The sequence below is a fragment of the Stenella coeruleoalba genome (genome assembly GCF_951394435.1).
Source record: "Stenella coeruleoalba genome assembly, chromosome: 2".
NCBI classification, from domain to species: Eukaryota; Metazoa; Chordata; class Mammalia; order Artiodactyla; family Delphinidae; genus Stenella; species Stenella coeruleoalba.
In genome coordinates, this window is record NC_137147.1 from 2,028,445 (window position 1) to 2,042,462 (window position 14,018).

A 14,018-nucleotide genomic window follows, 5' to 3' on the forward strand; every position below is an offset into this window, starting at 1 on the left:
GGATTTTGATTATTTGCTTATTCTCTTCACTATGGTTGTGTTTCCTTGCCTGCTCGAATGTCTACTAGTCTTTGATTAGATACCAGACGTTGTGATTTTACCTTTTTGGGTGCTGGATATTTTTCTGTTCCTGTAAATTTTCTGGAGCTCTGTTCTGGGATGCAGTTAAGTTAGTTGGAAACGGTTTAATACTTTTGGGTCTCATTTTTATGATTTGTTAGTAGGCAGATCTGGAGCAATGCTCAGTCCAGGGCTAGTTTCCACTCCCAAGGTATAACCTTCTAGAGAATTCTGCCCAGTGCTGGTGAATTAACAAGTTTTTCTAGTCTGACTGCTGCAAAACAACACTATTTTCAGTGTAGGTGAGCAACAGGCACTATGCCTGGTTCTTTCCCCAGCCTTGGGTAGTTTCTTTCTACAAAAGTGCTAGTCAGTATGCTGTTGGGTACTCAGGGGGACCCTCTGCTGATCTCCTGGTTCTCTCTCTGTGTAGCTCACTCCTCTCTGGTACTTTGTCCTGAGGCTTCCAGCTGCCAGACCCTCAGCTTTGCTTCCTCATCTCAAGCAGCCCACGGGGCTCCCCCCCCCCAGTCCCCTCTCCCTGGATGGGCAGCCATAGGGATCACTTTTGTTTATGGTGGCTGAGGGATCACAGTCCTTTGTCCCCTGGCTTCTAGCATCGTGAAAATCGTTGTTTCATGTATTTTGACTATTTTCGTCACTGTTTCAGGTAGGAGGGTAAATCTGATCCCCATTACTCCATCTTGGTTGAAAGCAGAAGTTAATTTGCGTTTTCCTGTCAATAAGGTTGAGCACATTCTCATATATCTATTGATCCTTTGTGTTTCTTCTTCTGTACAACACACCCTTGTTCATATTATTTGCTTGTGTTCCTTTTGGATTACTTTCATTTGTTCTTAAGGATTTGAAAGGGCACTTTTCAGTGTAAATGGCAAGACCCTTGCTCACACTGGTTTAAAGAAAAGAGGAAATTTTATTGTTTACGTAACAAAATTCCCCCTGCTCCTTCTCTCTTTCTAACAGGAACTGTGGCTGTTGGGGTGACGTCCCACCATCACAACATGGGCTACAAAGCAGGGATCAGCCACCTGCAGCCTGTGGGCCAAGTTCCTTTTCTGTAAGTAAAGCTTTTCTGGGGCACATGCTCATTTGTTTACATATTGTCTATGGCTGTTTTCATGCCATAGCAGTAGAGGCAGAGACTAGGATATGAAAAACCTGAAGTATTTACTATCTGGACCTTCGCTGAAAAAGCTCACCTGCCCCTGGTCTAAAGCAAAAGATGAGAAAGTCTCTCTCCCAGTTTTTTTTTCTTTTTTAAAAAATTTATTTGGCTGCACCGCGTCTTTGTTGCAGCACGTGGAATCTTAGTTGCCACGTGCGGGATATTTAGTTGCAGCATGAAGACCCTTTGTTGCAGGATCTAGTTCCCTGACCAGGGATCGAACCAGAGCCCCCAGCATTGGGAGTGTGGAGTCTTAACGGCTGGACCACCAGGGAAGTCCCTCTCCCAGTTTAGTATACAACATCCTAAAGGAGTTCACCTATTGGCCTGGCGTGAATCATATGGTGCCCCTGATCCGGGGTCGCTGTGGGTGGAGGGGAGATGGAGAGCTGACCAGCCACCTCGGGTGACATGTCCACCCCCTGTGGCGGCCACTCTAGGATCCCATGAGCAGAGTGGAGCCAGAACAAAGACTTACGGGGAATGGGGTTCAGGGGACAGGGGGTGCCAGGCAGACAAACACCAGACTGTCCAGCAAAGGGACGATGACCTTTGTCTTGTGTCCATGTACAAGGGATTGCTCAGTGAGCTTCAAAAGCAGCCCTCCATTTTGGGGCACAGTGGACTGGGGATGGACTCCCAGCCGGGAAAGAAGGCTCACGAGCTGCTTTGGAGCCAGAGCCAGGAGTGTGCTGCTGTGTGGGCGCCTGCCTGCTCTGGAACATCTGTCGGGGTGAGGGGTGCTTCCTGTGGACAGACGTGAGCTGTGTGGACAGATGTGAGTTGCATGGATGGGTCATCTTAGGTCCTGTCCAGTGGTCTCCATGGAAGGGCAGAGGGTCCCCTGCAGGCACCAGATAAACACCCACCCAGAAAAGTGATACTGCTGCCCAGGAGAGAGAATATCAGGGAACTGTTGGGGAGCCTGTGAATGTTCCCAGGAGAGAGGAGTCAGCTTACACGTTGCCAGACCAGAGGTGAGGCCATAGCCCTCCCCAGTGCCTCTCCGTTCTTCCTCTCTGGCAGCCGCCCCGGATGGGTGGAAGCAGGGCCGAGCTAGCTGAGCGGCTTGCGGGAAGGAACGAGGGAGACTGCTGAGCACAGCCCCCTTTCCCCAGAGTTCATCCCAGGCCCTAAAGGGCCCAAGGTAAGATTTAAAGTTAAATCAGGTTCAAAGGTTTGGCTCTGTAGACCTGGACGCTCTAACTTCTGAACTGAGACATTGTTTGTGACTCGGTTACTGTATGTTGTACACGTTTCAGGGTCTGAGGCTAAGGCTAGCCTTAGTCTGGCTTGCAGTGTTGCAAAGACCAGAAACCCACCGTACCAGCCTATGTAGGAGGAGTTTATTGTAAAGATACTGTTATGGACTGAATGTTTGTGTCCCCAAAGTTAATATGCTGAAATCCTAACCCGCAATGTTATGTTTTTAGGAGGTGGAGCCTTTGGGAAATGATTAGGTCATAAGGGTGGAGCCCTCATGAATGGATTAGTGCCCATTTATGAGGCCAGAGAGCTACCTCTTTCCCCATGTGAGAACACAGAAAGACAGCCCTCTGTAACCAGGGATAGGGCAGTCACCCAGAACCAGACCATGCTGGCATCCTGCCCTTGGACTTCCAGCCTCCAGAACTGTGAGAAATAAGCTTCTGTTGTTTGTAAGGCACCCAGTCTATGGTACTTCGTTATAGCAGCCCAAAGTGATTAAGACAGACACAGAGGAACCTCATGGATGCCTGAGGACACTGGGATTCCCTGGTCTGGGGAACCCAAGACACTATATCCATCAGCTGGTCACAGAGCCCTTAGTTTTAGAAATAAAACTCTAATGCACAATACCAGCTACCAATATGTGAGCATGTAAAGCAAGCCAGGCACTGTTCAAAGTACTCTCTGGGTATTAACTCATTTAATCCTTCCAGAAACTCACTGAAATACTGGGGTAGGTCCTATTATTATTCTCTTTTTACCTCCGAAGAAATTGAGGCACAGGAAGATTTCTAGTATCCAGACTAACGGGCAAGACTCACAGGTATCCACTTAGGCAAGTGCTAAGAAAAACTACAGGGTGAGCTGGGGCCTGATCCAGCCCAGTCAGGTAGGCAAGGCTGCCCTGAAGGGACAATCCTGAAACAGATTGGGGCTGAGCACACAAAGTGAAGGTGGTCAGGGAGGGGCATCCAACGTGAAGGGCTTGGCAAGTGCAAAGGCCCTGAGGCAGGAGGGAGCAGGAATAGTAGAGGAACAGCAAAGAGGCCAGTGAGACTGGAGTCAGAGACTGAGAAGAGAGTAGGGACAGGGCTAGAGGGCTGAGCAGACCCTTGCTGGGTCTGATCATGAGAGAATATACTGTGCAAATGCGGACACAGTGGGAATGAAGGACGTTGTTATACATACACTGGGACAAGGGCAAAAAATGGGGACTGTCCCAGACAAATTCAGACGTTTGATCACCCTACTTAAAAGCTAAGATGAAGAATTTGGTTTTAACTGTAAAATGGCCACGTAGGCTGCTCGGCCTTTTTTTTTTTTTAATTTAGGTATCATACACATAAAGTGCATACATATTTAGAGTACGGTTTGATTAATTATGTACAGACCCATATACCAAGATGGGTCTGGTCAAGATACAGAATGTTCCTAGCCCCTCAGTTCATAATCCCCCCAAAGTATCCTCTAGTTTGACCTCTAACACCAAAGATTGTTTTTGCCTGCTTTTAAAAAACTAAGGTATAATAGATATACAGTGATATGCACTACTCTGAAGTGTAGAGCTTGAAGAATGTTCCTTTTATGTACTCCTGCATAACCATCACCCAAGTCAAATTATAGAACATTTCTAGAGGCCCAGAAGGCTCCCTCCTACCCTTTCCAGTCAATACCTCCCACAGCGGTAGATGCTACTGTGATTTTATCTCCATGAGCCAGTTTTGCCACAGGTTCCTTTAGTGTTGCATCTTCGAACCTCTATCTGTCCCCTCATCTGCTCCACCTGGCTGCCCTGCTCCTACTGAAGCTCCCCCCGCCTCCGCCTCCCTTTCCCACGTTGGGGATCCCTAACCCTGCATCCTGGCTCCCCAGCCCTCTCCCACCCCCATGGCCTCAGTGACCTCCCACGAGTTCTAGGCCGCCCCTCCTCTCCCGACGCCAAGGGTTTGTTTGGGTGGAAGACGTTCTCCGTCACCCTCCTTCCCCAGGCACACGAATAAACCCGTAATCTTGGTATAAGCAGGGAATCGCTAGGCAAACCCAGCCTGGAGACAAACAGCAGGCCCTTTCCTACCAAACTGACACCCCAAGGCATCTGTTTGCGGGGAGGGGAAGGTGGGCAGTAGAGTCTGAAGCGGCCAGTGCGGGTGCAACACGAATTCACGGGGCGCTGGGTAGACCGCGGGGGCGCCCCTCTCCAGCAGCCCCCACCCTGTACGGGCGGGCCTGTCTCCCGCCCGTCAAGTTAGAAGAAGGTCGCCTTTTCCGTAAGGCCGCTCCCAGCCCAGATGAGACCCGGTTTTAAAAGAGACAGCCGAGGCTGCCAGCGCTGCGTCTGCGGTACGGCCCTCGACGCTCACGTCAGCCCACCGGCCACGAAGCCCCCAGGGAGGCCAGGCCCCGTGGGTCTACTCCGAGACCCCAGGTCCCCTTCTGGAGACAAGACGTGCGCGCGCGGGAGCGCAGGCCTCGCATACAGAGGCCCGGTCCCCGACGCGCTCGCGCACGCCGCCCGGCCGCCCTCTGCGCACGCGCCTGCGCCACAATCTCGGCGGAGCACTGGCTATTCGCTCGCCCCGCCCCCGCCGGGCGACACTCCCCTTCGACCCCGCCCGCCCGACCTTCCCAGCATCCCGACCCCCCCCCCCCCTACGGCAAGCGGCGAGGTCCGATCCCGCCGGGAGCCGGGAGCCGGGAGCGCAGGGGCGGGGCGGCGCGCTGAGGTCAGCGCGGCGGCGGCCGGCCACGCCGTGGTTGGCTGCGCCCGCGCTGGCCGCGCCCTGGTTGGCTGCGGGCCGCGGGGCTGTGCCGCCGGGTCGAGGCTGGGGTCGGGGCTCGGGCGCCGGCCGGGCTTGCGCAGCGCTCGGCTCCGCGCCGCTGCAGGTCGACGGCGGGCGGCGAGGAGGGTGCGGCCGCGGGCGGGGCCGAGGAGCGCGAGGCGGGGGCGGGCGGCGGCGCCGAGGGGAGGAGACCAGCCCATGGACCCGCGGGGCCCGGCGCCCCAGACGCTGCGCCGCCGGGACCGAGCCCAAGATGTCGGCCTAGGCCGGGGCGCGACGACGCGGACGGGGCGGCGACGAGGGGCCGCGGCTGCCGAGGCTCGCGGCCGCCGGGACGCTGAGGGCTCGCCCTGACGGACTGGCCGAGCGGGCGGCGAGAGGCCGGCGCGTTGGGAGCGGGCCGCGCGGCACCATGTCTGCCAAGGTGCGGCTCAAGAAGCTGGAGCAGCTGCTCCTGGACGGGCCCTGGCGCAACGAGAGCGCCCTGAGCGTGGAGACGCTGCTCGACGTGCTCGTCTGCCTGTACACCGAGTGTAGCCACTCGGCCCTGCGCCGCGACAAGTATGTGGCCGAGTTCCTCGAGTGGGGTAAGTGTGCGCGGGCCTGACCCTCGGCTCTGCGACCCCCGCCCGGTTGCGCCCTCCCCCCACTCCGCCCGCCTCCTCCCTGTCCTCGGGCTTCCGCTCATCCCGCCTCGTCACCGCTCCCAGACCCGCCGCCCCATCCCTGTCCGGCCGCTCCTGGCGCCCTCACCGCTTCGCGGCTCTCCATCCCGCCCTGCCCTCCTCTTTGGCCTTCTCACATCCGCGTTCGGCCGACCCGCCCCCTCATCCTGCCCCTCGGAGCCACATCCTCCGTTCCCACCCCCACCCCCGCGCCCGGCCATCGCCCCGGCCGCTTCCTAGATCCACCCTCCGAGTCTGGATATCGTTTCCTGCAGCACTCCCTGGGATATCCGCCCCTCGCCCTTGGGGTCCGGAGTCCGCGTCGAGTTGCTCCCCCCGCTCGCCCTGCTGGCTTGTGGGGGCAGCGGCGTGTGCTTTTTGCGTCTGTCCCCCGCACCCCCGTGCGTCTCCTGGGAGCCCCTCCTAGGTGACAGCCTGTCTGCATCCCTTGGTGTCCGGGGCCTGAACATCCCTTTGACTGTACCACCTCTAAGGGAATTTTAAGGTTAAAAGCCTTGTTTTGAATACGCCATGCGAGAGCAAATTGATTTTTTTCATTGTAGTTTTGCCAGACCCTTGCAATATTTGGGGGGCAGCTGGAACTGTTAGTATATGGAAGTCACTTAAGAACTTTCTTCGTCTGATCTTTGCGTGCCTTAATCATTGGTTAACTAAGTTATTATGCTTTATTAGGACAAAAATTTGATTAAGCTACTTAATGGTTAGAATCTCAAGAACAGCTACACGTGTAAAGTAAAATCTTCTTACAGTCTCTCTCTCTAACTTGGACATTTTGTCAAGACCCTCAGCCTCATATAAAAATACTGAGAAGGAAGATGCAATGTTTCTGTTCCGGGTTCGGGCCAGATCTATGAAAATCTTATCCTTGGGTCATGTGCGTCATTGGACTAGGATTGTGCAGTTTGATCCAGTAATTTCTAACCTTTGGGGCTGATAAAGCTGATATTGACATGAAGAAACAAACGAATGTGTTCCATAGTGAGGCCACCTCCTCTGCCAAAGTGGTAATTAGAATTTGGAATTTTGTTTACAAAATAAAACTTAAGTTGTGATATTCTTTAGAGAGCTGCTGTTTTTCGCGCTTCAGTGGAATTTTGATGTCTTGTGAGAGCAGCAGTAGAAGGAGGCCCACAGCCCCAGGACAGCCTGTTATGCTTTATTTTGGTGGGGTCCACCTTTCTTGATTATATACGATATCAGTAAAATAAGAGTACTATTCATTTTCTGGGGTCATTTATCAGTGACATGATTTCCAACTGAATGAGTTAACTGACTTCACAGTTGCTTTGAAAGTGAAGTCTTTGGTGCCTGTTACATCCCAGCCTTCTGAGTATCCTCTTTGCTGTTCTTGCTGAGTGTTTGATCTTGAAATCCAGTTTCAAGATCAGGTTCAACTCAGTGCTTGGTATGTGAGTAAATGTGTGACTGCAAAGAGGAGGCAGAGGGAAGGTTGAGTTAGCAGGTAAGGTGTGGTCCAGCTAGCCTCTGGCCTGGGGACCTGCAGTGCCTCGGAGGGGCTTATCCTGAAGGCTGGGTGCCCTGTGGAGCAGTGGTCCTTCCTTGTGCAGCCCCCTCACCACCAGACGGTACCTGCCACTCTGTGAACTGGTGGGCTTCACTGGAGGAAGCTCTTCTCTGCATGTGCGGAGGTCTTATGAGATTTGGGTTTTCCAAGTCTTAAGTAGAAGCTCTGTGCTGTAATAAAGAAATATTTTGAAAATCGTGTGCTGGCTCTTTGGAAATTATGATTACAAATAAATTACATTATTCTAAAGAACTCAGTCTGCACAGAACTTTAAATTACAGAGAAGAATGTACTCTAAGGTGGCATGTTCATGGAATAGTAATATGTTTTAGAAGCAGTATTTCATCTCATGTGTGTTAACATACGCACCGATATAACTCCACAGTGTGTATTACTAGTTAGGATGTGTGTGCAGTCATTATTTAGTGTTACTTGGAATGCCCAGTCATTGTGTTTGGAAGGCAAAGAATGGTCTTTCAAGAGGAATTGTTTGCGGAGCATTATTAGGTGCCCTGACTTCCAAGTGGAATTACTTCTGCTCTGCTCAAGAAACACATACATAGGCTGTCAACCTGCAGATGGTTGAGTGTTTGGATTTACACTCTGCCTGATGTTTGAGACCTCTGATGTTTGAGTCCTCTCCTGCAGAGGGGCCAACCTTGCTAGGTGTCTGTTAACAGTTATGTAGAATTCTTGAAACTTAATGAAGGAAAATAGCCGATTCAGCCCAGATTTGAGACTTACTGGGGAATCTTTGAGGAAATTTGGAAAGTATAAGTATTAAAGATTTTAAGTTTTAAAAGAAGATTTTCTTATTTCCACAGTGGCTGCTTGGGACAAGACTCATCCTAGGCTTCACTGTAGATTTTGCCTTTAATTTTCCCTTGATTGTGTTTATAGTTTGATTAGTTTTCTCTATGAGATCCAGGACCTTAATTAAAAGTTGGAAATACCCTGCTTTGCGTGTGTATTTCTTTAAGCTGTTTTTTAAATGCAAATTTGATACCGTTTGAAGCAGAGCATATGAAACATTTTGAAATTTCTACAAGTAGACAGCAACAAATATGGACAACTAAATGAGGTGAAATTGTTGTCTTTCATCTTCGTTATATAAAAATACTTTTACATGTCTTAAAATTTTTTTTTCATGACTTAAAAATAATGGCCGGTATTATATTTAGACAGAGCTGATGTTTGAAGTCCCAGCCCATTGGCATTGGGTGGATCACAGTGGCCCTCTGCTCTGAGCCCCACGTGGCCTGCAGAGCAGGTGGGAGGCCTGGAGCTCGCTGCTGGCGGCATACGTGAGCGTGGGTTTCCCGTTTCCCAGTCCAGAGCATCTTCTCTCATCGTGCCACCATGCTTCCTCTGTAAGGGCTAGAATTAATCTTTGTAGCCCTCTGTTTAATTTCCTCATTGGTGATTTTTCTTATTATGAAGGAAGCGGTACCTTCTCAGAGTTCTCCTTCATCTGTGTGAATTCCTGTAGCTCTTGGCCTGGGGATGCTCAGCCCTAGGTGTGAGTGGGATGACTCTACCAAGTTTAATACGTTCAGGCTTAGCTGATGGTGCTGAACATCTCAAGATACATTTTAATCTAATGGTTTCTCCAGATAGAATTTTTGCATAACATAGGAACACGTTTTTTAACTAACATATAAGAAACAGATCTTTTGAATAATAAGATCTAACTTGTAGGGGAATACTGGGATTGGGTAATAAAATTTAGGTTAACATAATTTGGATTTGTAAATAGGTATTTGAAATGCATGGTGATATTGACTACATGGCAAGTGATGGGACTGCTGAAACCATTAAACATTAACCGGCCAGCCTTACTTTTTCTCTCTTAAAACCTCCTCCATTGACAGTTGGGCTTTGAGGTATACAGCAGTGTCTTTGTTAAATGTAGACTTGCAATAAGTAAAACTGGAGTTGGAGTGAGTTGTTCTCACTTCAAGATACCACTGTGTGAGCTACCTGAAAAAGCTTCTGCTGTGTGGTGAATTGCTCTTCAATTGCAAATGCACGTTAAGGTAAAAACTCAGAATGCGCCGGTGGCAGTGTTGACAGGAACGCCCCTTGCCTTTGCCCTGCCTCTTGTTGCAGCACCTGACGCCCTTGGAAATCTTGTCCTGTCTGTGCTGACGTCTGTGATGCTGGATAAACATGCGAGCAAACAGGACTGTTAATTTCAAACTATATTAAGTACAGCAAAGCTATTGAATGCTTTTCTTGGTAAAGAGGCAAAATGTATTTTTTGAGACTAATAAAGTAAAAGGATCATGCTACAAGAGACCACATATAGATTTTTTACCCTTTTTTAAAAAATCATAAGTGGTAAAATGGGGCTTCCCTGGTGACGCAGTGGTTAAGAATCTGCCTGCCAATGCAAAGGACACGGGTTCGAGCCCTGGCCTGGGAAGATCCCACATGCCGCGGAGGAATATGGTAATTTTTGAAGGCTTTATTTAGACTTAAAATCTACCAAAGAACAATTAAACAATTAGTATCTATTTTATCTTATTTTTTAATTTTATTCATTTAAAATAAAACAGATACTATCTATGAGATGAAGATCACACTTCATAGTATGATTTTAAATAATCTGTGTTTCATATTAGATTTTTGCCAGTAGGTAAGTGGCAGCAAAATTGTTTTCAGATTAAAACTTTGCAAAAAGGATCAATTGTATAATAGGAGACTTGAAAAAAATTTTTTTAAATATTTAATTTAATTTATTTATTTTGGCTGTGCTGGGTCCTAGTTGTAGCACGCGGGATCTAGTTCCCAGACCAGGGATCGAACCTGGGCCCCCTGCATTGGGAGCGCGGAGTCGTACCCACTGGACCACCAGGGAATTCCCCTATAATAGGAGGCTTTGGATTTCTGTTGTCTTTAGGAAAGAATTAGAAATTTGAAGAGAAATTTGAATTGAATTATATAATTTCTGTTCTTGTATTGGAGCTTCTTTGGAGACGTAAGGAATTTACTCTTCAGCGGGGAGTCCTAACATTTACTGCATGATGACGATTCCTCTAGCCTCCAAAATCACAGAGTCATGGGTTTGAAAACGGTTAGGAGTTTGAGAGATCCCATGATCTGCCCTCCACCCCCATTTCCCCTCTCGTTTGGGTAAACCGGGCTCTGGACATTTTCCCTAATCATTTCTGAGCAAGTAGCCCTCTCACCAGGGTTTCTCTCCTTCATGGACCCATGGTCAGCCCTGGGCCTTCTTGCCGGCACCTGCTTTGAAATATCTTAGTTTTATTTTAAACTTTCTTCCCCCCCGCCCATTCCCATTATCAGTGGCCTAGCTGAAGCTCTCAAGCCCTCAGACCTAAATTAAAGCCTTTCTTGCTTGAAGATTTAAATATCTCTGCCAGATCAGTCTTCAACACTGCTTTTCATTTCATCATTCCCCCTTTCAAAACTTCTACAATGACTTTGTATTCTGTTGCCTTAAAAAAAAATCAGGTCTGAAATCCATGGTCCAACGCTGGAATTTCACATTGACCTAAGGGACTTCCCTGGTGGCACAGTGGTTAAGAATCCGTCTGCCAATGCAGGGGATGAGGGTTCGAGCCCTGGTCTGGGAAGATCCCACATGCCACGGAGCAACTAAGCCAGGGCGCCACAACTACTGAGCCTGTGCTCTAGAGCCCGCGGGCCACAACTACTGAGCCCGTGTGCCACAACTGCTGAAGCCCGTGCGCCTAGAGCCCGTGCTCCACAACAAGAGAAGCCACCGCAATGAGAAGCCCGTGCACCGCAACGAAGAGTAGCCCCAAAGAGGTTGCTTATAGAAGTTAGACCCAGAGTGGGCTGGCTGGTAGACGGACTACTGTTTTGCATTATATTGAATAACTCTGTAGAACTACTTGACTTTTAAAACTGAGTAAATGCATTACCTTAATAAAAGTAAAATTGTATTTAATGAAAATCACCCCCACAGGATATGGTCAGAGGTGCCATTAATCTCAACCTCTAAAACTTGGATTAGTTGTATCTTTTTAGGTTTATTTGTTTCATTTATTTATTCATTCACTCATTTATTTTTGGCTGTGTTGGGTCTTCGTTGCTGCGCGCGGGCTTTCTCTAGTTGCGGCGAGCGGGGGCTACTGTTTGTTGCGGTGCACGGGCTTCTCATTGCTGTGGCTTCTCTTGTTGTGGAGCACAGGCTCTAGGCGCACGGACTTCAGTAGTTGCAGCACGCGGGGCCAGTAGTTGCGGCGTGCGGGCCCTAGAGCACGTGGGCTTCAATAGTTGTGGCACGTGGGCTCAGTAGTTGTGGTGCGTGGGCTCCGCAGTTGTGGCGCACAGGCTTAGTTGCTCCGCGGCATGTGGCATCTTCCCGGACCAGGGCTCGAACCCGTGTCCCCTGCATTGGCAGGCGGATTCTTAACCACTGCGCCACCAGGGAAGTCCCTAAGCAACCTCTTTCAACCCTTCTGTTTCTCCTTATCATCAACTGTCTTATGATCCCATTGAACTGCCAGTAATAGAGAACCAAACAACAGTGACTTAAAATCAAGGTTGAATTCTCTGTCATGTGACACTGTTGGTAGTCCAGGGCTAGGAAGACAGTCTCATTCCAAGAAGCCTTCAGGGACCTGGGCCCTTTCCTGCTAAGCCCACTGTGTGGTCTGATGGGGGCCCTCCTGTCTACACTCCAGGCAGAGGGTGAAGGTGTTATGCGGATGGGGGCGATTCTTGGATGCTGATGGTTGTCTGTTTAGCAGTTCTTGCCTCAGGTTTCATGCATCTAAATCGCATGCTTGTCCTGCTGATTTCTGATTTGCCATTTTATATATTACCTGTTAACTTCCTACTGTGGAAGAGAAGGCTAGGAGCTTTACAGGTCTTCTTTCCTGCGCTGCCCGAAACACACACACCCTTCCTTTCTCTCTGCTTTTCCAAATCTGACTATATAATAATTTTTGTTTAAACTGATACTCAGTGTTTGTTGTTATCATTGGGTAAACATTTTAACAGCTGAGCCACATAGGATACAGTTAATTCACAGTCTACTAAGACAAGGAATTATTTTTGTGTTAATTGGAATGCATTATTTTTTCTCTCATTTAGCGTGGATGCCAATGTATAGTCATGAATTTAGTCCAGGCTTCTAAATAGAACTCCCCAGTACAGACACCTCGAGTGATCTCTCACTTTCATCCCTTGTAGAGCCTTTCATTTTCCTGTTCCATTCTAGGCTGTTTCTTCTCTAGGCCTGCTACTTAGCAGTCATCCTGGGATTTCTCTTCATTCCTTCTGGGAATTCTTTTTGTGCCTCTCCTGTGTGGAATGGGAATTCCTGGATCCTGTGTCGTATATTCTAGTGGCTTCCTGAGAAAGAGTTCATCAGAGAGAAGTCTTTTTGAGAGCCTGTCTGAAAATGTCTTTTCTTTTCTCACACTTGAACGGCAGTTTACCTGGGTATTGAATTCTAGGTTACAGGTCATTTTTCCTCAGAAGTTTGGAGCTTTACTCAGATGTCTGCCTGCTGTTGTTGCAAAGGGGAAGCCTGAGACCATTGTGATTCCCACGCCTTTGTGAGACTTGTTCCATCTCTGGGAGCTTTCAAGGTCTTTATTTATCCCTAGTGTTCCTTGGTGGGTCTTTTTGGTGGGGACACTTGGGTCCTTCAGCTCTCCAGAACTTTTCTGTATTATATCTTTATGATGTCTGCTTTCTTCATTCTTGCCTTTTTGGTTGCCTGTTATTCATATTTTGGACCTTCTGGAACTTTCTGCTAGTTTCCTTTCTCCTACTTTTTTCCATTCATTGATCTTTTGTCCTTATTTTTCTGGGAGAGATCCTCAACTTTGTCTTCTAGTCTTTACATTGAGTTTTTATTTCTGCCATCGTGTCTTTCATTTCTAAGTGTTTTTGTCCTTAGTATTTCCTTTCTTTTTAATAACATCTTGTTTCTGTTTCATGAAGGCAAATCATTGAAAACTTTTTCCTCTTTATGTTTTGTTGATTTATGTGCGTACATTTATGTTATACAGACATTTTCTTTTGTTTCTTGTGCTGTCTCTGTTTCTTCTGAGTCCTTTTAATCCTGTTTCCTACTTTGGTCTTCGTCTTTGATGTCAGAAGCTCTTCTTCAGATGTCTGGTGATTATTGGCTGTCTTCCATAATTATGCCTGGACTGATTGGAACTCTCTGTGTGCGCAAACTTCAAATGTTGAGTCTCACCACTAGAAGGCAGATGGGGGTGTGGCTCATTTGAGGGGCGCTGCCAGGGTTGTTAAAGTAGTTCCTCCTCTGGGAGTGGGGTTTCTGGTCTCCTGCCTAGATGGTGGGGAGAGTGGTATATGCCCAGCTGCCAGCTTTCTGCAAAGGTGGGGTGAGGTGGAGGAGGGCCAGTGGTGGGGATGGGGGTGGGAGGAGGTCTGGAGTATAACTTCTTCTTCTGCGGACTTAAAGCCAATTCTGTTTTCTGTCCATTATTGTTTAGCCTTCAAGATACTGGTGCTGCTGGTTATTCCTGGGCTGCCTTATCCCTACTTCACTTTCACTTTTCTAGCTTCGCTAAATTAGATGCCACTTGTCCATTTGCTCT

General features: G+C 48.6%; 1 protein-coding gene across 2 annotated transcripts in view; it reads left to right on the top strand.

Moving 5' to 3' along the window:
- The first annotated feature begins 5,152 nt into the window (after window positions 1–5,152).
- The window catches only part of CDC42BPB (CDC42 binding protein kinase beta), a 114,584-nt gene continuing 105,718 nt past the window's right edge, over window positions 5,153–14,018 (top strand). The window contains exon 1 of one of the 2 annotated variants that reach the window (XM_079914237.1): window positions 5,153–5,822. In XM_079914237.1, the coding sequence (XP_079770363.1) occupies window positions 5,648–5,822 (175 nt within the window). In that variant the 5' untranslated portion in view covers window positions 5,153–5,647. The remainder of the gene's footprint in view (window positions 5,823–14,018) is intronic. The other variant, XR_013827254.1, reaches the window with a different exon arrangement.